We start from the raw sequence: 22,333 nt of genomic DNA on the forward strand, positions 1-22,333 counted from the left end.
CATTCAAAGAGAAAGATATGTATAAAGAAGGAGCAAGGTATGTGTGTAAGGAAAGGCATTTTTAAGATCTTACAAGTACGCGCAAAAGTCTTCAGCATGTATGCCTTTGAAGCTGCTGTCTTCAAAGGACTGAAGTTAAGAAAAATCACTTGGAAGTCAATATTGTTCAGGGTATCATGTTTATTTGCCTGGGTCTTTTAAAATCTATCTTACTGTCTTACTGTTGCCTTGATAAAAGTATAACTAGGGGCAGGATTTTCCCCCCATTGGGAGCAAAGTTGAAGTGTGGGCACACACAGATGCACCTCCGATTGGTGCCCTCGATTGGGGGTGCGGTACTGTTTTACATGGGTGGGCCAGTTAAGGCCCACCCAGCATGATGTCCGCTTAGAAATCACTATGCGTTCCCTGTGCAGATGGAAGGGGGGGTGGAATCCCTAAATCTGAGAGTGCGCTCTTTCATGCATGCACACAAAAGAGCACACTTATCTCCCTGAGGCTAAATGCTGCCTCAAGGAGATCACCTCTACTGTCAAAAACATTAAAAATAGAAAAAGAAAAATTCCCTGATATGTCCCCTTTTGTGACACTGTCACATGAGTTGGGAGATGTCCACAGCTTTTTAAAAAAAACTTTAATTATGTTTTAAAAACCTACATGAAACCCCCGTCCATGGATGAGGTTTCATACTTTTTATGAAGCCCGTAAGGGCTCCTGGTCTGCTTGCCAACCTTAAAGTTGGATGGGTAGGTTCATTAATTAGTTAAATGACTGTCAATGGCCTCAATTCACCATTGACAGGACATTAGGTGCACAGCTGATGTTGCTGCACCCCTGCCTATCTGAAAATTTAAATGGGCATGGTGACATCAGGAGTTATGCCCGACATCACCACATGTCATTTTACGCATCTGCGAGCAGGCCCCGCCCCAAGCTTGCTGACAGAAAAATCCTGCCGTAGGAGTTAGTTAGATTGATTAGGGGATTTAGAAATGATCAAAGTAGTAATTCATATATCTGTGTATGTATTTAAATTCATTTCTCCTATTAATAAATGTTTAATCTAGTTTTGTAAAAACCTATAAGACTTGGAGGTCTTATTACTACTGAATTTGCAGCACCCATATCAAAATTTAAACAAATTGAAACATGTTGTGGCAGTTGTTTCTAGTTTCCCTTTGGGATTTGAACAACTCAGCATTTGCCATCGGCTGTGCCATAACACCCAACAAGTAATAGATATTTAGTGTTGCACTTTTTACTGGGTCATTCTACTCTATTTCAGTAGTCATGCCGTAATATCATAGCCACCCATCTTCCTTCTTGGTGTAAAATGCTGCAAGTCTAAGAATATATTTTTGTTGCTTGCAGGATGCATTGTCTACGTTGAAATCCTAATGGCTGGGTTTCCCTTTATAAAATTCAGTTGTATGCTTTTTTTTTCATTCAAATGTTTACTTTGCTCCTTGTTTAACTTCTGTAGTCTACCAGCTAAAAGGAAAGTGAGTTTCGGATCCACTTTGCTGTTTGCGCAATATATTCTGCAAGAAACATTAAGCACCATGTCTGTACATGGCATGAAACACGAATCATAGTCACTGACGTCTCCACTGCAAACAAACAGTAGCATGCAATATTAAATAACCCCAGCTTGGCATCTCAAATTTACCGACCACTTTTTTCAGGTCTCGTGTCCCAGTAAAAGCGTAGAACAAGGTAAGGTAAAGTAGGGAGCGACAATACTATTAATATAACAAAGATAATCAACTGAACAAGTGTCAAAATATTTTATACCAAGTATATTGCTGTTGTACACCAGCAAATCCGAGAAGAATTCACAGGATCTCTGACGTGCTGAGGAAGCATGAATAATTGAGCAATTGGAGGTGGGAAAAAAAGAACACTTTGTTGTGAGGTATGGCCCATTGCCCCCACAGGATTTATGTATACGTGTGTGTGTTACATTAAGTGAAATCGAAAGAGTCATGTGGAACAAAATGGAAATTTAGACAGCGTATAATGTGTACATGTTTTAATGCCACGGATGATTTTACTAATACTGTACTGTCAAATTGTAGCAGAAATACATTAATTTGTTAGAATTTTTAAATAACTAAATAGAACCAACAATTATGAGTATCGCTTTACAAAAGTCGTTTGGTTAAACTTACAAACCAATGTTAGATCGAAAATTGAAACCATCTGAACTCACGAATAAATTATTTAAATGGTCTTGTGTCTAGTCACCTGAACCTATTGATCACTAAGTGATAAATGCGACCTTCCCGCTTGTGGCGCTTGATCCATTGAAAGGACGGACGGGGATTGAACGTTGGAAATTTGTGTTAATGTGAATGCAGCAGCCACGAAAGCCAAGATTGTGACGTGCAGTCAATTGCTGTTCTGGCAAGTTTCAGCACCATGGAAAGTAACAAACGCCTCATGCAGATCATCAAAGAAATGCGTTCTGACATGAAGAAACTGGAGTCAGAAAACAAGGCACTGAAAGTGAAGTTAAGTCAGTCTGGGAAAAGAGCAGAAATATTGGAAAAAGCAACTATTTCCGCTCTGCAACAGCAGCTAAAAACCGAGGAGGTATTAACGCACGCTAACTTGCGGAGGAATATCTCAGCCCCTGTGCTGGAAGGAGAAACCGGAGGTAAATAATGCAAGTGAACTGCAAAATGCAAAGGCACATAGAGTATCGGCATTTCCTGCTGATCGCAGTCATTTTCAATGTCCAGCTACTTCCTATCTTTCCAGGCACTAATTATTATTGATTTAGTGGTACTGACATTGGCTTCAAGCTAACCTTCTAGTTCACACCTATAGACAGTTCGACACGGTCAGTACATTTCAAATTAATCAATTCACGGGAGGTGGAAGGGCTAGGTGGGGTTGGTCGGTAGGGATTGTTCAGCAACTTTATTTTTAAAAAATAATTTGTATAAGAAAATAAACTTCCACTGTAAATCACTTCCCACCATGGCCCTATGCCTGCGACTAAAAGCTCTAGGCAGAATGGTGTAAATTTCTGGGTAACTTCAGGGCATCTCGCAGGGTCAGTGTTGGAGGAATCCATGCAGGGTTCTGGGTAACGGGTGTCTGCCCATCGGAAGTTTGAAGTTCGCTTGTGTGTGCAGTGGGACTTCCTCTGGGTATGGATGCACAACAGCGACGAATATCTGTTACTTCTGTTGGAAGATCTGGCCCAGGGTGTTTGACCCTGAGATGCTATTTCTTATTGTGGAATATTCTCCATTAAAAAAATTCACCTGTTTTTACAATAATTTTAAAAATTTATTTCTGATATTAATCCAATCATAGTAATTTATTTTAAATACATTTAAATGAAAAGTTAAGGATAATCAGTGCTTTTAACTTTCAGGTGCGCTGACTATGTGAATGCTTCAGTGTGATTGGCTGTTTAACCTGCTTGCTGACATCACTGCTGCTGGACCCCGGGAGATCCTAGAGACTTGGTGCCACGGGGAAGGGGAAAATCCATGCCAGAGAGATCGCTAGATCCTTATGGCAGCTTTCCCCAAAGTGACGTTCCTTCATAACTGCCTGCGAAATTTAGCCCAAAGCGACAATAATGTCCCGTTCATTCTAAACGATGTGGTTGATTTTTAAGGGCTGTACTATTAAAGTACGTAATATTTGAGGTAATCTGAAAAATGGTTGTTATCCTTATATACAATCACACTGAGCACAACTTGAGTTCTAAACAAAAGTGGAGTGGCAACAACATTCTGTATATTTTGATTTTAATCGGATGTGTTTTCTCCTGTGTCTGATAAATGCATTGGGCATGCAACATATAATACAGAAATTAATTTGCAGGTAATGCGATGACCGTGAGACGTTACTCCATATCACCTTTACATGCCTTCACTGTGGGTAATAAACAGCAGAAATCTCGAGATCAAAATCCAACTTATCAAAAGAGCGAGCAAGAGGAGCCAAGATCAACAGCACCGACTCAGCCTTGTACAATAATGAAACTCGCTAAAAGCCAAGGAATTCTTGATCGATTGCCAGACACTAACACCTCTGAAGAGAACCATCCTCAAAGAGCAACCTTGCAAGAATATGTCCATAAGTGCAAGTAAGCCTCTTAAGATTAAACTGTAAATTGCAGCTGACTGCCCAGAAATAGCAGTTCAAACAAAACTAATCATCACTAAAAAAATTACGTTCAGATTGAAAATATGCATGTGATTAAATATAAAATGATTCCATAAATAAATCAATAGCTGATTAGCCATTGGCCCTAGAAAAATTGAGGCAATGTGATGTTAGTGAATGTTTTTCAGTTATCTCAGGTTAAAATGTACTTAATTAAATATAAATATTTTTATAAAGGGTTAAATATGAAACAAATTTACACTCCTATATCGAAAGTAGAATAAAACTGGACATTTAAATTGAATAATGATGTAGAACAGAGGATAATTGTATTTAATATTAATCCATAACTTTCAAAATGCTAGTATAAATACTATGGATTCTGGAATCTGGGCAAAAACAGAAATTGCTGCAAACACACAGCAGGTTATGCCCAAACTATTTTCTCTTTCTACCAATGCAGACTGACCTGCTCTGTGTTTGCAGCAATTTCTAGTTTCAAGCAACCATTATTTTGTGGAAATTATAATTTGATTCCTACAAAGAGGAAAAATGATGGGCGGTATTGAAATTATTAAATTAAATCAATGAAGTGTCAAATGTTAGAAAGTTAGAACAGAAATGTTTTATCATTGGAGAAATTACATTCAAACACACTATTCCCTTGTATCCTTATGCAAAATGTACATTTTAGATTGTCACAAGCCCATTCTAGATTCAACCAATCAATGTTGTATTTCACTTTGAATTGCTACAATTTCAGCTTTGATCAATTAAACACATGTTGACAGTTGTTCAATAACAACAAAAGCTCAAACACTTTAATATCATTGCAACATAAAGAAATGATGGGTGATGAAGTATTCTAAGTAATATTAAGACGATGTTGCACAGTGAATATGTTTCCTCCAATTCTCTCAACAGATTTAAAATGAAGTCTGTAACGTTTCTTTTGCCTGTGGATGTTGCATCTCATACTGAAAATGAAGGTCCTTCCCAGCACCCAGGGAATCAGAATTGCAATCAGCTGTCTCCTATTCTGGAAAATGATTCCTAAGAGATTTGCTTTACACTTGAATAGATGTATCGACACATTTGTATTAAATTTCTGCATTCTTTAACGAAGAGATTTCTCTGACCTAGAATTTGTAGTTATAATGATGGGGAAGCTGTTCAGTCATTACCGTGGACTTGGGCAGAATTTTACGGCTCCATTTCGGTGGTAAAATGCGGCGAGCCATTATAAATCCCACTGACTTCAGTGGGAACGTAAAATCCTGCTGCCGTAACATTCTGCCCCGGTGTTTGCACGTGCTGTTAAATGCAGAAATCCAGAAGTTGTTGTCCGTCATACCCCACTCCTCCACAGGGTGCTGTGTTGAAGTCTTCACAAATGAAAATAATCCAGATGTCATTTATTTGATGAAAACTTCCACTTTTTATGCTATTAGTCCTATTGTAAAAACCCTTGGAAAAGTTAAGCTTTGTTGAATAAAGTATAACGAGGTTTTTAGTGGCATACTAAGTCATAATTACTCCTGAACAACTTCACTTGCCCTGAAAATATCATTTTACAATTGTGGAATGTCCAATTTCTCCACTATGATTAAAAATAAATCCATAAATATTTGAAAAATTTCAAGCTTATTCATGATGTTTATGATGATCCTTGCCTAACAGCGCTGTGGGCATTCCTACAACACAAAGACTGCAGCAGTTCAAGAAGGCAGCTCACTTCTCCAGGCTAATTAGGGATAAGCAATGAATACTGGTCTAGCCAGCGACATCCACATTCTAGGAATGAATTTTAAAAATCTTTGGATTCTAACTTAATCCTACGCTTAAGTCCCAATTTTATTGTGTCGCCTGTAAATATTTAAAAATTGAAAGATAATCAATTTATTTTGCTTTCTTTTCTGGTGGCTGGGTAAATTCTTCAATGTGGTCGGCTGCTTAGCCTCCTTGATGACATCACTTTTGCTGGGCACCAGAGATCCCCTATAGTCAACCCCAGAATTTTTTTTTAATTTGTTCAAGAGATATTGGCAAGGCCAGCATTTATTACTGATCCCCGATTGCCCATGAGATGGTGGTGGTCTGCTGACTTCTTGAACTGCTACAGTACTTGCGGCATAGATACACCGTTGGCGCTGTTAGGAAGGGAGTTCTGGGATTTTGACCCAGCAACACTGGAGAAACTGCAATATATTTTCAAGTCAGAATGGCATGAGACTTGGAGAGGAACTTTCAGGTGATGATATTCCCATGCAAATGAAATTAACGTTGGTAAATGTGAAATCCATGCCACAGAAATCACTAATTTTTTTGTGGACAACTTTCTTCATGGTCAGTGCCATCATTTCACTCCTGACACCATAATCTGGGCTTATACCTTGGAAAGGTATAATTCCCAGATCTACAATAACTAATTCCATGTATGTAAGTAACTCATTCACTTTTCCAGAGCCACTTCATCCAATTCAAGGTCACGGGGAGTCCGAGCCTATCCCAACAGGCAATGGGCACCAGGCATTATACACCCAGGACAGGGCAGCAGTCCATCACGGGGTACATACACACACAGCTGGACGGTTTACCATTCCCAATCCATCTAACCAGCACATCTTTGGACAGTGGTAGGAAACTAGAGCACCTAGCGGAAACTCTCACAGACACAGGGAGAACATGCAAACTCCATATAGACAGGCACCTAAGGTCAGGCTCAAACCTGGGTCCCTGGAGATGTAAAGCAGCACTGCTAATCACTGCACCACCAATGTTAGTAAATGTTGTGGTTCAAATGTGTATATATAACAATGACTGAGGACATTCTATACATGTTTAACTGCTGACTTGAATTTTTTTTTCATTGAGAAACCTGTGTGTGTGTGCACCTTGCTTATATCTCCCAGTGAAATGAGAAATAAGTGGGTCCAAATTATCATCGTTCAATGTAACCTGAAAGAATTGTGGTAATTTTCCATTCCATCCACTTTTACCATCCACACTAAAGAAAATGTCTATTTGGACAAATGGGTTGGACAAATGTTTAACATGAGCATTATGAAAATGTTTTCTTTTGCCTCAAATTTATAAAATAGAATTACTCATGGAAAATAATGGAAAAATAATTCATTTAGCCTAATTTGTTTTCTTTTCCTTCTGAAACCCTAATGCCTGAATGTATTTATTGAAGTCTAGAGTTTTAGATGACTCTGGTATAGAGTTTTAAATAACCCTGAAGATGGGTTGGATGAGGATGAGAAAGTTTTTTTAAACTCAGGAAGTTATGATCTGGAATGCACTGTCTGAAAGGGTGGTGGAAGCAGATTCAGTAGTAACTTTTAAAAGGGAATTTGATAAATACTTGAGAAGAAAACATTTGTAAAGATCTGGGGAAAACACAGGGAAATGGGACTAATTGCATAGTGCTTTGAAAGAATTGACAAAGTCACAATGGGCTGAATGGACTCCAAATTTCCTCTAAGATGAGAGCAGGAAATCATTCAGCATGTTTGAATTAGGATAACAAAGCCAAGTTTTAAAAATTGGTATATTCTTAAAGTATAAACCTGAAAGTTTATTTTATATAACTCCTTCAGCAAACATTAATCACAATTCATTAAAGCATAGTAAATCATAATGTCTTCTGACAGTGTCATATGTGGCAGATAGTCTGTAGGATGCAGAAGCAAAAATGTTGTACTGTACATTAAATAGATTTACATGCATTGTCAGAATGTGATGTTCACTGCAAATTGCTGAATTTTCTGAGGTAACACACATTTTATCATACATTATGTTAATAAAGCTGTACCCAAGACTGTGTATCTATTGGGCCATTTCTTTTCTGCTTTCAATATAAATTTATTGTGTTGTTAAAGCAAATACATCCAGGGCAATTGGAATGCTCATTTAGCAGAACAACACAAGGCATTGTGAAAGCTAAACTGAACTGGTCTTTTTTGTTTGTTTTTATTTAGAACATTTATAATAAAATGCATAAGTTGGATTTGATGTTTTTCTGACTGGGTTTCCCCATTCCTTGTTCATCATGATCCTTTGAAAGCTGTTGCGGGTGGTCATCTGATTGCTGAGGGCTATGGACACTGTGCAGACTTCCATAACTTTCTGAGTAACGTGTTTTTCCTGTGTAGGGGGGGGGAAAAATCCCACATTATTTCCACTGCGATTTCCCACCACTTACATTATTTGTTTGAAAACTGAAGCACACCTGTTATGTTCTTTATTTTTGTATAAATGTTTTCTGGTACAACACTGGGCTTATCGGTGTACATCATTGCAATAGTGGGCTGCTGATCCTGATAGATATTGCACCCGCCATCTATGTAAAAAACACACAAAAAGCATTTTAAACAGAAAATACAATTTGTTCAAACATTTGGAAATTGTGATAATGCTTTAATAGTTGGCTGCAAGAGAAATCAAGAAATAGATCAACTAAGTGGAATATCTTCTGGATAAGGATTATGATAGTATAGTGGTTATTTTAGTGGACTAGTAATCTGGAATCCTGGGTTAATGGTCTGGAGATATGAGTTCAAATCCCACCATGGCAGGTGAGAAATTTAAGTTTGATTAATTCAAACTGGAATTGAAAAAAGAGTTACCAATAATCGTGACCTTTTAACTGGATTATGGAAAAAAACCCACCTGGTTAATTAATATACTTTACAGATGGAATTCTACCATCCTTACCCAGTCCAGCCTATAAGTGATTCCAGACACGCAGCAATGCGGTTGACTCTTAACTGCTCGGTTGTATCAAACCACTATCACAAAAAATTAATTAGAATACAACCAGATTGACCACTGGTATTGACCCAGGCACTGAATATGACAAAGGGACACTCAGCCTCATCAACTGTGCAAAGTCCTACTCACTAATTTATAAAAAATTCTTTCTGAGGAAAGAATTAGCTTCCTGAACCACTGCAGTCCATCTGGTTCAGGTACACCCACAGCACTGGTTGGAAGGGAGTTCCAGGATTTTGATCCAGTGAAAGTGAAAGAATGGTGATATAGTTTCAAGTCAAGATAGTGTGTGGCTTGGGGGCGAGCTTGCAGGTGATGATGTTCCCATATGTCTGCTACCCTTATCCTTCTAGGCAGTAGAGGTTGTGGGTTTGGAAGGTGCTGTTGAAGGAGCCTTCGTCAGTTACTGCAGTGCGTCTAGTAGATGGTACACACTGCTGCCACTTTAGATCAAGGGAGGGTGTGAATGTTTAAATTGGTGGATAGAGTGCCAATTAAGCGGGCTGCTTTGTCCTGGATGCTGTGGAGCTTCTCGAGTGTTGCTGGAGCTGCACTCATCCAAGCAAGTGGAGAGTATTCCATCACAATCCTAACTTGTGCTTTGTGGATGTGGACTGGCTTTGGGGAGTCAGGAAGTGAGTTATTTGCTGCAGAATTCCCAGCTCTTGTAGCCGCAGTATTTGTATGGCTGTTCCATTTCGGTTTCTGGTCAATGGTAACCCCCAGGCTATTGACAGTGGGGGATTCAGTGATGATAATGCCATTGAATGTCAAAAGCAGACAGTTCGATTCTCTCTTGTTGGAGATGAGGCGGAGAGAGAGAGGTAGAGAGTGAACCTGGTTGGAGAATGCACAGGAGAAAGTGAGGATATAAAGAGAGAGTGAGTCTCAGGGCCTACATTTACCTGGAGAGAGGCAGAGAGTGAATCTGGTTGGAGAACACACAGGATCAGCGAGGTTATAAAGAGAGCAGGGGGCTCAGGCCTACATTTACCCAGGAGAGAGGCAGAGAGCGAACCTGGTTGGAGAACGCACAAGAGACAGCTGCTTCACATAAGTCTACTCTCAATCATCAGGGATTGTCGACAGGGCTATCAAGTGGTACCTACCCAGCAATAACCTGCTCACCAGGGCTCAGTTTAGATTCTGGCAGGATCACTCAGTTCTAGACCTCATTACATCCATGGTCCAAAGAAATGAATTCCAGAGAAGAGGCGAGAGTGACTGCCCTTTGCAGCATTTGATCGAGTGTGTCAATGAAAATCAGGGGGAAAATTCTCCACAGGCTGAAGCCATATTGAACAAAGAAGATGGTTGTGGGTGTCAGACACCAATCATCTCAGCCCCAAGATGTTGCTGCAAGAGTTCCTCAGGACAACGTCCACCATGAAGTCAGAAACGGGGATGTTCACCAATGATTATGCAATGTTCAGTTCCATTTCAGATACTGGAGCAGTCTATGTCCATATGTAGCAAGACCTGGACAACATTCAGTCTTGGGCTGTTAAGTGGCAAGTAACATTTGTGCCTCACAAGTGCCAGGCAATGACTATCTCCAAGGAAGGAGAGTGTTAACACCTTCCATTGACATTCAAGGGTATTACCATCACTGAATCTCTGCCATCAACTTCCAGGGGGTAACCATTGACCAGAAAATTCACTGTATGAGCCATGTCAGTACTGTGGCCACAAAAGCAGATGAGAGGCTGGGTGCACTGTGGTGAGTAACTTACTTCCTGGCTCCCCAAAGCTTTTTCACCACATACGAGGCACATGTCAGGAGTGTGATGGAGTACTCTTCACTTGCCTGGATGAATACACCTCCAGCAATACACTGGAAGCTTAAGACAATCCAGGGCAAAGCTGCATGCTTGATCAGCACTCCATCAAATACCTTAAATATTCACTCTCTCCACCACTGGTGCACCATGGCAGCAGTGTGTACCATATACGAGATGGCATTACAGCTACTCACCAGGGCTCCTCCGACAGCATCTTCCAAACCTGTGACCTCTATCTCCTAGCAGAACAGAATAGCAGATGCATGGGAACCCCATCACCTGCAAGCCCCTCTCCAAGTCACACACCATCCTGACTTGGAACTATAATCACCATTCCTACATCGTTGCTGGGTCAAAATTTTGAAATTCCTGATCAAACAGCACTGTTGTTGTATATTCACCACACGGATTATGGAGTTCAAGAAGGTAGCTCACCACCACCTTCTCAGGAGGAATTAGGGGTGGCCAATAAATTCTGGCCTTGCAAGCGACGCCAACATTCCATGAACAAATAAAAAAAAACCTGGATGCACCCGGAAAAGATTCTGGAAACAGTGTGGAAGGGTGCTTAAATTATTCCAATTAAAAAATACAGTTTTCTAAAACTATTTGAATGCAAAAAATGAATAATTAGGGGAGTTGGGTGCTACAATTATGTTCATGTGAAATAGATGATGATGAGGGTTTTGCAGAATAGGATATTTTCCAGCTGACAACTTGATCAAGTATGACCAAATAAATGGTTGGATGAAATTTTGGAGCTCTCTACCTCCCCTAGCCAGTGTTCTAGTTTCTCCACGCCCCCTTAGTGTTGCTCCGTCACACTACATAGCTTACCTGGATGGGATATAGTTGGGCTTGGAATTAAGACAGATTATGCAGTGTAAAGTCAGATGTCATGTCACTGGCTTTGCAAATCATGCAGGGAAAGTTTAAAAGTAATCACAAACAGTTCATCAAACTTTATGGGGGTTTGGAAAAGGTTTTATACTTTTGGGATATTTTTTGCTGATCAATGTGGATGATATTAGTGCTGGGCATGGAATACATTCCAAACGAAGAAGCCAATTTGTGCACGACTGGGCCCCACAAACCAGATTTTTTTTTTTTAGTGATGTTGATTGAGGGATAAATATTGTCTAAGAGATCAAAAGTAACCCCCCCTGTTCTTCTTTAAATAGAGCCACGGGATCTTTATGCATACCTTAAAGGGCAGACAGAGCCTTCATTTAATATCTCATTTGAAAGCTAACATTTCACTCAGTACTAGATTTTGAATAATTCATTCAATACTGCACAGATCAGCTAGAATTCATGGCCTTCTGAGTCAATATGCCAAGACTGAAACGTATCACATAGTTTAGTTGGAATCTTGGCTGAATGGCTATGACTACTTGTGTAGCTTGGGAGCTTACTATAGAAGTGGAGGAGGGGAAATAGCAATTGCAGCATTAAAGAGACCAGTGGCATCATAGAATCAAAACAAGACGAAGCCTCCATTGAAAATTGTCAATTAAGGAATGTGACGATTTTATATCCACTTAATTGCCTGTATATCTACAACTACTGAATGATAGAAAATATGATGCCATTCTATTGTTACTGCCTCATTTAAGTATACCTGCCTGCATATGGGTGGCAATCTTGGTATCTGACAGAAATTATGCCAGAAGATTAGATTGGCCATAGAAATGAGAAAGGGTCCTTTTATTTCTGGTCCCCACCCAATTTTCTGTCCCTGTCATTACCATCAGAAAATATGCACAAAAGAACGAGGGACTATAATAGGTAATTGACAACTAATTTTAGAAATTTTGTTTTCTGCATGCACTTCCTGTTAATCAAACCTTTTTTTGTGTTTATAATGGAAACTGCCTATGTTAATTCCTCACACTGTAATTATATCCTTCCCTGTCAACGCTGGCACCAAAGAGGATCAATTTTGTGCCTCTTAGCTCAGTAGCCCTGAAACTGGGTCTGCAGACACCTGGAGTTCTGTAAAGACTTTCCAGGGTTCTGCAAAATAACGTGAAAGTGCTTATCAAGCAGGGCGGCCTTGTGAGTGCGTGATGTGAGTGACTGCCTAAAATGCTGAGCTCAGTGCTTGGATCTCATCTTGCTACCATATAGCTACTCAGGACCGCCTGTTGCTGCTTAAGATGCTGAGCTTTTTGGTTAAAAGCCCTGTACGGAATGATATGGCAATTGTTAACAGAGTCTGCAGCCTCGTGCATTGGTGCACTGTCACTCAAGAAGACACACAAAACTGTCAAACCCATCTCAGACCATCCTTCAGCCGGTCTCCCAGTGCTCTGCAGGACCACTGCTTTACCTGACAGAGTAAATCAAATCCTATTTTTAATGACATGGGACTTTTTGGGGGAACCACATACTGTAATTCCATCCACTTTTCCCTGAAAAACAAGAGATGTTGGCTTTTACATAAAATGATTTACAAGTGCCATAGTCAAACATCATACCAAGGATAGACAGACTCTAGTGAGAACACGCACCTATCTCACTGGTATCTGTAATTAAATACCTGTTCCCTCAAAAGCGTTGTTAAAATGCTCTTTATATGCTGCACTTTCATAATATGAATACTATGTCGCATTATAACATCGAAGTGGGGTTCCTCAACCAAACAAGTTTGAGAACCTCTGTCTTAACTACTGCAGATATATCGCTATACTCAAATTGACTTATTTGCATTCCAACATTCTGTAACTTCTGCTTCTTAGCTGTAAAACATGCCACAAAATCAATGTATTATGTCAAAACAAGAATGGACAGAATGTATGGCATTAAAATAGAGACTGAATCCCGCTCCAATTATCTTTCAGCCTCTAATCCCATTTCACCTGAAAGCTACACTTAGGCCTAAATTTTTGTGCAGATGGACAGGCTCACTGTCTTTGTGGAAATGGCTGCCAAGGCCTGGATCCAGAAGTCCCACCCCTGAATCTGGACCTCATCATTTTGGTAGCGGTATGGGTGGGAGGGTGGAATGGGCAGGTTCTAATTTACATATCTGTGATTCACAGAGATGACTGCATATATTAATGTGCAGCTACTTCAGTCAGATCTGATTTTGGCTAGTGGTATGTCTATAACACAACGCGTGCACTTTAGACCAGGTAGAAGAAGATCTAAAGCTGCCAAAGTTTTTTGAAGAGGTAGAGTGCCCTTTTGGAGGGATTGGATTCCCTTTTGAATGTGGTCCTGGGACACCTTTGGATGAGGTAAAGTATCCTTTGGGTGAGGTAAGGTATCCTTTGGGTGAGGTAAGGTGCCCTTTGGGAGTGGTAAGATGCCCAGTGGGGTTGTTAAAATTAGACAAGAATGTGTGTAAAAAGTGCATAAACCCATTGGAACTGTCAAGCAAACTGTCAAGATATCTGTTAAGTGAACTATCAAGATAATTATCAAGCTGTCAAGATATTTAAATCTCCTGCCCTTTAAATTAAAAAAAAATCTGTAGCATCAAAACAATCAGTGCTTCCTATTTCACTCTGTCTGTTGACATAAGGCCAAGGGTTATTGTTATAGGATTAATGCTGCATGACTGATTTCACAACCTTTCATTATCATAGTACGGTGCCTATCTGTTCATAGTTTGATTGACAGCTCAAAGTGGTTATAACCTCTTTGAAGTGGGACCATGAATACAAATGCCTCATTTCATAAGGGATTAAAGGAATTTAGTGAATGCGTTTTTATCAATGAGATTGTTTCAATAGACACTTAAGAACATTATTTAATCCCAGCATGGGTTCTTTGGTCTGCCTATGGTGGATACTGGGTTAGATGGCATAGTAGATGTAAGGACAAAGGATGGAGGGTGGGGGACATTTGTTGGCACTAAGTTGGCATCAGGGTTATAAAGGCCCATGGGGGCTGGGGGGACACAGACAAGTTGGCATGGAGAGTATGGGGCCATGAGGCATGGCATAGAGGGTAGGAGGGGCCATGGAGGTTGGGTAGAGGGGCATAGGCTCACATGGAGAGTATGAGGGTCCATGGGGACTGGACAGAGATGGCTTGGGCTGGCATGGATAGGGCATGGGGAGTGTTTGGGGGCACATGGAAGTGTGAGGGGTGAGCGCTGGAGGGCTGTTTTTTGTTTTATTGTTTATTTTCATATCCTCGACAAAGTGCCGGTGCACTGAGGCCAGCCTTTCATCCAGCCCACCTCCGCAGCCTTCGACCTCTTTCCGAGATCACCCCGGCTCCCATTTTCACCCACCACCCTACACTGAAAATCCCACCTTTCGAGGCATTTTTTCCTGGGTCAGGTTTGCGGAGCTGGGATTGTCCTGACTTTGTGCTCCTCACACAGGAATGAAAATTCAGGCCTTAATCTGGACTCTTCATTTGTAATGCCACAAGAGACCTTTCTGACCTAGGCTTACACCCAATATTCATAAATTTGTGATTATGAAAATAAACCCAAAATCATATCCAGAACTGACTTCGCTAATTATCATCAAATGTTTTGCAAATGCCATATTTTTCCCAAAGAACTGAAGCTTTGCCACTTTAGTTCTCCATGTGCATCAGAATATTTAACTTGCATGTTACCATTTGTGGGTTTTTAATTTAAATTTTACCTTTTTTACTGGCATATTCTGCCTTTGATTCAGGTAGGGACTGTAGAGATTCTCGGCCAGAATCGGACTCCCTTAATGGCCTGCCCAGGATTTCATTTTCTGATGCAACCAAATTTCTAATGAGGAAGTACGTGCACATCTTCCCTTTCCCTTTAACTTCAATTTCACCTCTTTCATGTATTTCAAAGTTTTTATCCTTAAGTGCTCTGAAATAGAAAATAAGTGAATTTAAATTTCAAGTTATCATCATAGCAAGGGAGAAATAAGCACATCCTCTATGTGTGGCTTCAGTGGAAATTTCCTTTGGCATAGAAATTTTTCAGCTGCCCTGCTCTTACAGTTTTAATATTCTGTTACCTTTTTTCAATAAAGTGTACATATAACATTAAGGTTATGCTACAAAAACATTGAACTGAATCTTTTACCGAAAAGCACTGGGACTGAGGTGGATCTTGTTTGGTACACCATGGCTTTCCATTCTTGAAGCTGTGTTGACTGTATCTCCGAAAAGGCAATATCGAGGCATCTTTTCACCAACTACTCCAGCCAGGACTGGACCAGTGGTTACCCCGACTCTTATCTTTATGAAGAAGAGATAGAGGCTGCTGTATTCTCATAACCAGTATGATCATAAAAAACAAACACATTTCTGCAATTTATTACTTTGCACCAAGGACCAATTTGCATGAATCAATAAGTAAATCTTAACTTTTAATACTATTCAAAATAATAATGTACCTGGATAGGTTTTCCAGTTACAGGATTTGTTACACCTTTAGCAGCTATGATCATTCCCAAGCTAAAATTTGCTACCCGCTCAGCATGTGAAGATACTGGTACAGGGACTCCTCCGACCACCATGTAGGCATCTCCTATTGTCTCCACCTTTACAATTTGTAATAAAGATACACCATTAAAATATCACCTTCTCAAAGGGCATAGGAGGATATTAGTGAGGCTAAATTATTACTGTTTTGCTAGTGTTAATTAGCAGCAGCTGTTTTTCTGTGACAACATGCATTTCAATCACTCTTATCATGTTACGATACAGCATTCATCTTGTGGTTACATTAGTTAATAAATACTGACTTCCTACACACCCACTGAATAATGAAAATTGTTACCTTATAAACATCATGGACTGTGGTTAGTCTGTCAAACTTCAGGTACATGGTATTGAGCATAACCACTATTTGAATAGGTTCACACTGGGCGCAGATACTAGTAAATGTCACAACATCACTGAACAGAATGGTGCACTCCTTAAATTCACCTAGAACAGAAAAATTAATTTCAGTGATGATTTAACTAACTTGTGAAAATCATTGGTCAAACTAGTAATCTATTGAAACTTATCAGTTTGACAGTTCTTATATTACAATTAAGAAAAAGTTGCAAATTTTAAAATTGTCACTAAGAAAATGGGAAAAAGATTTTAAATTGATCCTTTAAGCATAGTTATTGACTCAAGGAATGATATCCCAAGTGGCAAAGTTGAGGCAGAGAACATAATGAGGGTGATTTTCATATATAGTGCAGATCTAGGGGCAGTGAACAAAGTGATTATCAGTGAGAGGCTCAAACCATTTTTATTGGCCTTATTTTAATTTGACTGTAGGGCTGTCGGCGTTCAATACAGATAATTGTAATTTCTAATCGGTGATAGCGAACTGGCTGTCCATTTTAAACTTTGCCAGATTTCACACACTCCACCCAGTGGAACATCAAATAATTACATTGGGGTCCTCAATTTAAAGGGCAGAATTTTCCGTTTGATGTGTGGTGGGCTGGCCCTGCATGCCTGTGCGTAAAATGACGTGCTGTGATGTCGGGTGAGCATCCCAACGTCACCGCGTACAATCACGATATTTCGCTGAGCAGGTGCACAATGAAGTCTGACGTGCGCCCGCTATTAATTAACAGGCCACTTAAGGCCCCTTAGTCTTCAATCGACACCGATTTTTTGGCGCCCATGCGATCTTCGGGTCAGTGCACAGGTGCAACGGGCAGGCGGGTAGGAGACATTTGTATTAACCTCATCCATGGGTAGGATAAGAGGGCTCAGTGCGGTCGTGAATCTGCTCTGTGAAGTATTTATTGGTGAAAGTTTCTCAAACTTGCCTGTGTGACCTGCAGTACTTCAGAACCCATCCCAGCAGCTTTTCCTGGACTCTTAACCTTCAGGTCAGCGCTCTGCAGTGAGGAATCTTTTCCGGGCCTGCAGGTTTCAGGAAGCCTTCCCTTAGCCTGGGTATGGGATCTGAAGTGTCCACTGGAGGCAGCCCCTCTGAGGAGGAAGGTTGGTTGGGAGGGGGGGGGTGGCTAGAAGGGAGACGAGGCCAGGAGTGCACATTCAGCCTCCAGGGGAGCCACCTTTGGGAGTACAGGTGCTGGCACAAGGGACGCAGGGCCAAGAGGTAGTCCAAGGTGGAAGACACCACTATCCTGCTGCCAGGGTATACAGGCGGCAAAGCAGTTATCTCAATGTGTCTGAGATGCAGTGCTGAAGGAGGATCCAACTCTCAAGGGAGACAGTCAACTATATCTGTCAGATGATTGGGCCTGAAATCTCCCCTAATTGTGTGGGTGGACACCCCATGCCAGTGGCTATGAAGGTCACAGCTGCCCTCAACGTCTATGCCTCTGGCTCATTCCAGGGTTCGGTGGATGATCTTTGCGGTATTCCCAATCAGCTGCCCACAATTGTATCAAGCAAGTCACAGACGCTCTGTTCAGGCGTGCATTGACCTTCATCCACTACTGTTAGGACCAGGCAAGCCTGGCACAGCGAGCTAGAGGTTTCACGGCGATTGTTGGCTTCCCCCGCGTCCAGGGTGCAATCAACTGGACACATGTGGCCATCAAGGCGCCAGTAGGTGAGCCCGGTGCCTTCTTCAACAAGAAGGGCTTCCACTCCATGAACGTGCAGATAGTGTGTGAACACCAGATGCAGATTCTACAAGACTGTGCAAGGTGCCCAGGCAGCTCCTATGATGCCTACATCCTCAGACACTCATAGGTGCCGGGGCTCTTCAGTGCTCTGGCCCAGCTGGATGGATGGCTGCTAGGTGACAAGGGCTATCCCCTCAGAAGGTGGCTCATGACGCCTCTCCGGCATCCAAGATTAGAAGCTGAGCAGCAGTACAATTGGAGCCAGGGCACTACAAGGGAGAGAGCCATCGGTCTTCTCAAGGTGCGCTTCCGATGCCAGGACCATTCAGGGGGCACACTCCAGTACCCCCAGATCGTGTCTCAGTGATAGTGGTTGCATGCTGCGCTCTCCAGAATCTTGTGCTGGAAAGGGGGGATGCGGTGGACAATGAAGACGTCGATGCAGTGTCTGCGGCTGCACACGATGAGTCCAGCAGTGATTCCGATTACACTTTTCTGAAACATACACATGCAGAAGAAATGAGGCACCCACAGCCATGGTCACACATCTGGCATTTAATTTGTGAAGCAGAAATTATCACAGATAGAAAGCAATAGTGTAAAAAATCAAAAAGAAATCATATTGATCTAATCTAGGGCCAACACAAAAGCACCAGTGAAAAGACCGTGGTGTGCCTAAGGTTCCTTATGCTTTTGTGTACGGGTGCTACATATTGGTGTTGCCCCATCACTTGGAGTGGCATCTGAGACAGCCTGCTGACTCTGCTATCCTGTTGACCTTGATGACTTTGGCGGTTGTCCTCTGGCCCGTGGAGCCAGTGCTGGTCCCGCCTGGGAGGCGTCTGCCAGTTCCACAGCTGGCATCTCCCCAGTCGTCGCAGGGTCACTGGATGATACGGTCACTGGGAGAGGGGCAGAGGAACTGCCACCCTCATCCGGTGCCCCCTGAGAGGAGTCCACAGAGATGACAGGCAGCTGCTGCGCCGACGTGAGGTCGCTTCGGACCTCCCTGCTCACCGTGGATGGATGTGCAATGAGCTGGGAAACTTGACCAGCTGAGGTCAGTGCCAATGTGAGGGCTTGCTGGTCAGAGCTCATCACCAAGAAACCCTGACGGGTCTCCTGGAGGAGCCGCTCCACGAGAGTCACCACTCTCTCTCCATGGAGGATGCTTCGCGATCGGACATGTGGCTCATTATTTCAGCGAGTGGCCGCCTGGACTCCTCCACCACGGACACCATGCCAAGCATAGCCTCATGTATCTCCCGCAGATACTCCTGCACCTGCTGCATTGCAGACGACTCCTGCTAGTGCCATGGGCATTCTTTGTCTCTGCCAGCTCCTCCAGCGAGTGTGAAGTGCCATCATTACTGTGCCCCGGGACACTAGCCGTTGTTCTAATTTCCACCAAGGTGCTAGTATCTACGCTGGTGTCTGCCTCGCAGAGATGGTGTGATGCTGGTGAGGCTTCAGGTCCCTCAGGTGTGACAGGTGGCATCTGCTGCTCCTCCTTCTGGTCGTGCTCTGAAGTTGCTGAAAGGAAGAACAAGGACAGTGGATTAGTTAGTGTGAAGACAATGACAAAGTTCATCCCAGTCCCCCCGGCTCATTACGCACTCAACCTTTCATAACCATTGTCCCAGCAATGTTGCAACAATAACTAAAGTAACAATCATCAGTGCTCTGGTTGTTGGAAGGACTAATGCAGATCACTGTTAGCCTTAAATACCTGGCCGTGGCAGCCCAGCCTCACTGACACTAGTAGACCTGGGTGCATGGTGCCTCTCCAGTTCAAGGGCCTCCTGCTCAAAGTGGCTTTATATGGAGAGGTGCCTGGCCGCCTCCAGTCCTCACACACTCGGACACATTGTAAGCATTCTTCTCCTGAAAAAGAGAGAAGAGCATTGATTAGGGAAAATTGGACGTGGACTCTGCTCATGCACGCCACACCCCAACATATCAGGACATATCAGGCCTCCAGTGCCTCCTCACCTGGCTGCTGCTGGTCACTCAGACAAAGATGCTAGGCCTGCTCCCCAGCCCCCCAATGCCCCCTTGGACACATCCTACCCACATGACATGAGGAACCACAGGGTATTTCCTCCAATTGCAAGGAGGCGCAAGCACGTGCAGTGTAGAGGGAAGCAGATGGTTTGTGGCCACGCCACCTTGAGGCTCCTCTTCCACCATCTCATCACCCTGACCTGGACATGTCCTGGAATTCTGAGTCTGCGCCTAAGTGCAGCTCCTCCAGGTCGCCCCCAAACCAGTCATATGGGACTAAGATCAACACATGCTGCAGGGGAAAACTCATCTCGTCATGACCCTCTCAGGCTGACCTCATCATGGGCAGTATTTGCTTGCCCAACCAGCAAAGGAAAAATGCCCTCAGTGATTCAATGCAGTCACAACACTGAGATTTGGGGGAGGCGGAGGGCGGAGGGGCACAGATGGTAAGGCTACCTGCTGGGTTAAATGCCCAATGCAAACATGGTACTCACCCTGCCAGAGCGTAACAAATCATAGAAGTGCTTGCAGCACTTGATCCAGGTGCACCGCACCATGTCATGGGAGCTCACCACCTCTGCCACCTCCTCCCATCCTGGGGGGACCAACACCTCCTGCCGTGCTGCCACCTCCTTGAGGAGGGCAGCAAGATAGTCATCAGAAAAATGAGGGGCGCATTGGCTCCCTGCTAGCCTACCTTGCAGCCTGGCCTGCTCCACTAGCCTACCCTCCAGCCTGACCTGCTAGCTCGAACCCCTCTGCTGCGGCCTGGAACTGGCCATTGTGAGCAGCCTACAAAAGGCTGCCAGGCCTTCTTTTAAGCAGACTGTCAGGTCGTCATTGGACCCGGCGGTCTGTGCACACCCGCTGCTGCCCACACACTCCCGCTATCCATGGGAGTCGGGAAATACGCTAGGCGGGCTTTAATTAGCCCGCCCAAGTAAAATGGCTGCACAAACCCGATCGCGGGCAGCAACTGGGTCCGCTCCCACTCCCCCCCAGCCAAACGGAAAATCCTGGCCAAATGGTGTACTAAGGCTTCTGCCTGTTTTGGACAGGAGCGCTAGCTATCCATTTCTATACAGACCCATTCAAAAATCAACAGGCCTCAGGTAGGTGGTGAGCAGTAGGCTTCTTTTTAAATGCTCTCCCTTTAAACATGAACAGAGCAGTAGGGAGATGTAACTTCCCTCAAGTATCTTTCAAAGGAGCAATAAACATTTTAAGCAGAAGAGAATGCACAGCTGTGAGGAAAGTTCAAAGCTTTGGTATTCTTTTTGTCAAAATAAAAATGGAAAATATAAATGCTGGGCATCTAAAATAAAAGCAGAAATGATTGAAAATATACATAGATCAGTGAACACTATAAAGAGTCAACACCAGTCATGGATAGGGTAAGAACAAAAAAATGCTGGCTAAAATCAGCAGGTCAGATTGCATCAGTGGAGAAAAACAGAGTTAACATTTCAGGTCTGCGTACTCTGATAAAAGGTTACTCAACCTGAAACGTTAACTCTGTTTTACTTCACAGATGTTGCCTGACCTGCTGAGTTTTTCCAGTATTTTTTGTTTTTATTTCAAATTTCCAACATCCACTGTATTTGCATTTGTATGTATGAGGTAAGACCTTGTTCAGTTGCCTCCACAGTTGCTCACAGGATGACTTCCCAAACCTGACCGTACTAGCATGGATAAGATGTGCTGTGCAGACAGACATTTTTCACCAGCTAAGAAGGGCAAGGAAATCAATGGTACATTAAAACAAACCTTAAATTAGTAGAACAACATAGCCTTATGGTGGAACAGTTGTTAACGACAGATAAGGAAATCAAATGATTTGGAAAATATATTGAGGTATTGAGGAATTGAGGTATTGATACAATCAACAACAATTGTCCTTTATTAATAAGAACATAAGAAACAGGAGTGGGAGTAGACCATACATAGCGTCAAACCTGTTCCACCATTCATTAAGATCATGGCTGATCATTAGCCTCAACTCCACTCTCCTGCCCAGTCCCATATCTTTTGATTTCTTGAGTGGTCAATAATCTGTCTATCTCAACCTTAAATATATTCAACGATGGCTGATCCATAACCGTCTGGGGTAGAGAATTCTAAAGATTCACAACCCTT

At 42.4% G+C, this 22,333-nt stretch overlaps 1 protein-coding gene across 1 annotated transcript in view; it reads right to left on the reverse strand.

Moving 5' to 3' along the window:
- Positions 1-8,119: 8,119 nt before the first annotated feature.
- The window catches only part of LOC121287471 (guanylate cyclase soluble subunit beta-2-like), an 80,655-nt gene continuing 66,441 nt past the window's right edge, over positions 8,120-22,333 (reverse strand). Inside the window, exons 11-16 of the mRNA XM_041205396.1 lie at positions 16,423-16,571; positions 16,037-16,183; positions 15,724-15,878; positions 15,299-15,504; positions 8,366-8,476; positions 8,120-8,280 (exon numbers count right to left, since the gene is read on the reverse strand). Of these exons, the coding sequence (XP_041061330.1) occupies positions 8,120-8,280; positions 8,366-8,476; positions 15,299-15,504; positions 15,724-15,878; positions 16,037-16,183; positions 16,423-16,571 (929 nt within the window). The remainder of the gene's footprint in view (positions 8,281-8,365; positions 8,477-15,298; positions 15,505-15,723; positions 15,879-16,036; positions 16,184-16,422; positions 16,572-22,333) is intronic.

The sequence above is a fragment of the Carcharodon carcharias genome, chromosome 2 (genome assembly GCF_017639515.1).
Source record: "Carcharodon carcharias isolate sCarCar2 chromosome 2, sCarCar2.pri, whole genome shotgun sequence".
NCBI lineage: Eukaryota > Metazoa > Chordata > Chondrichthyes > Lamniformes > Lamnidae > Carcharodon > Carcharodon carcharias.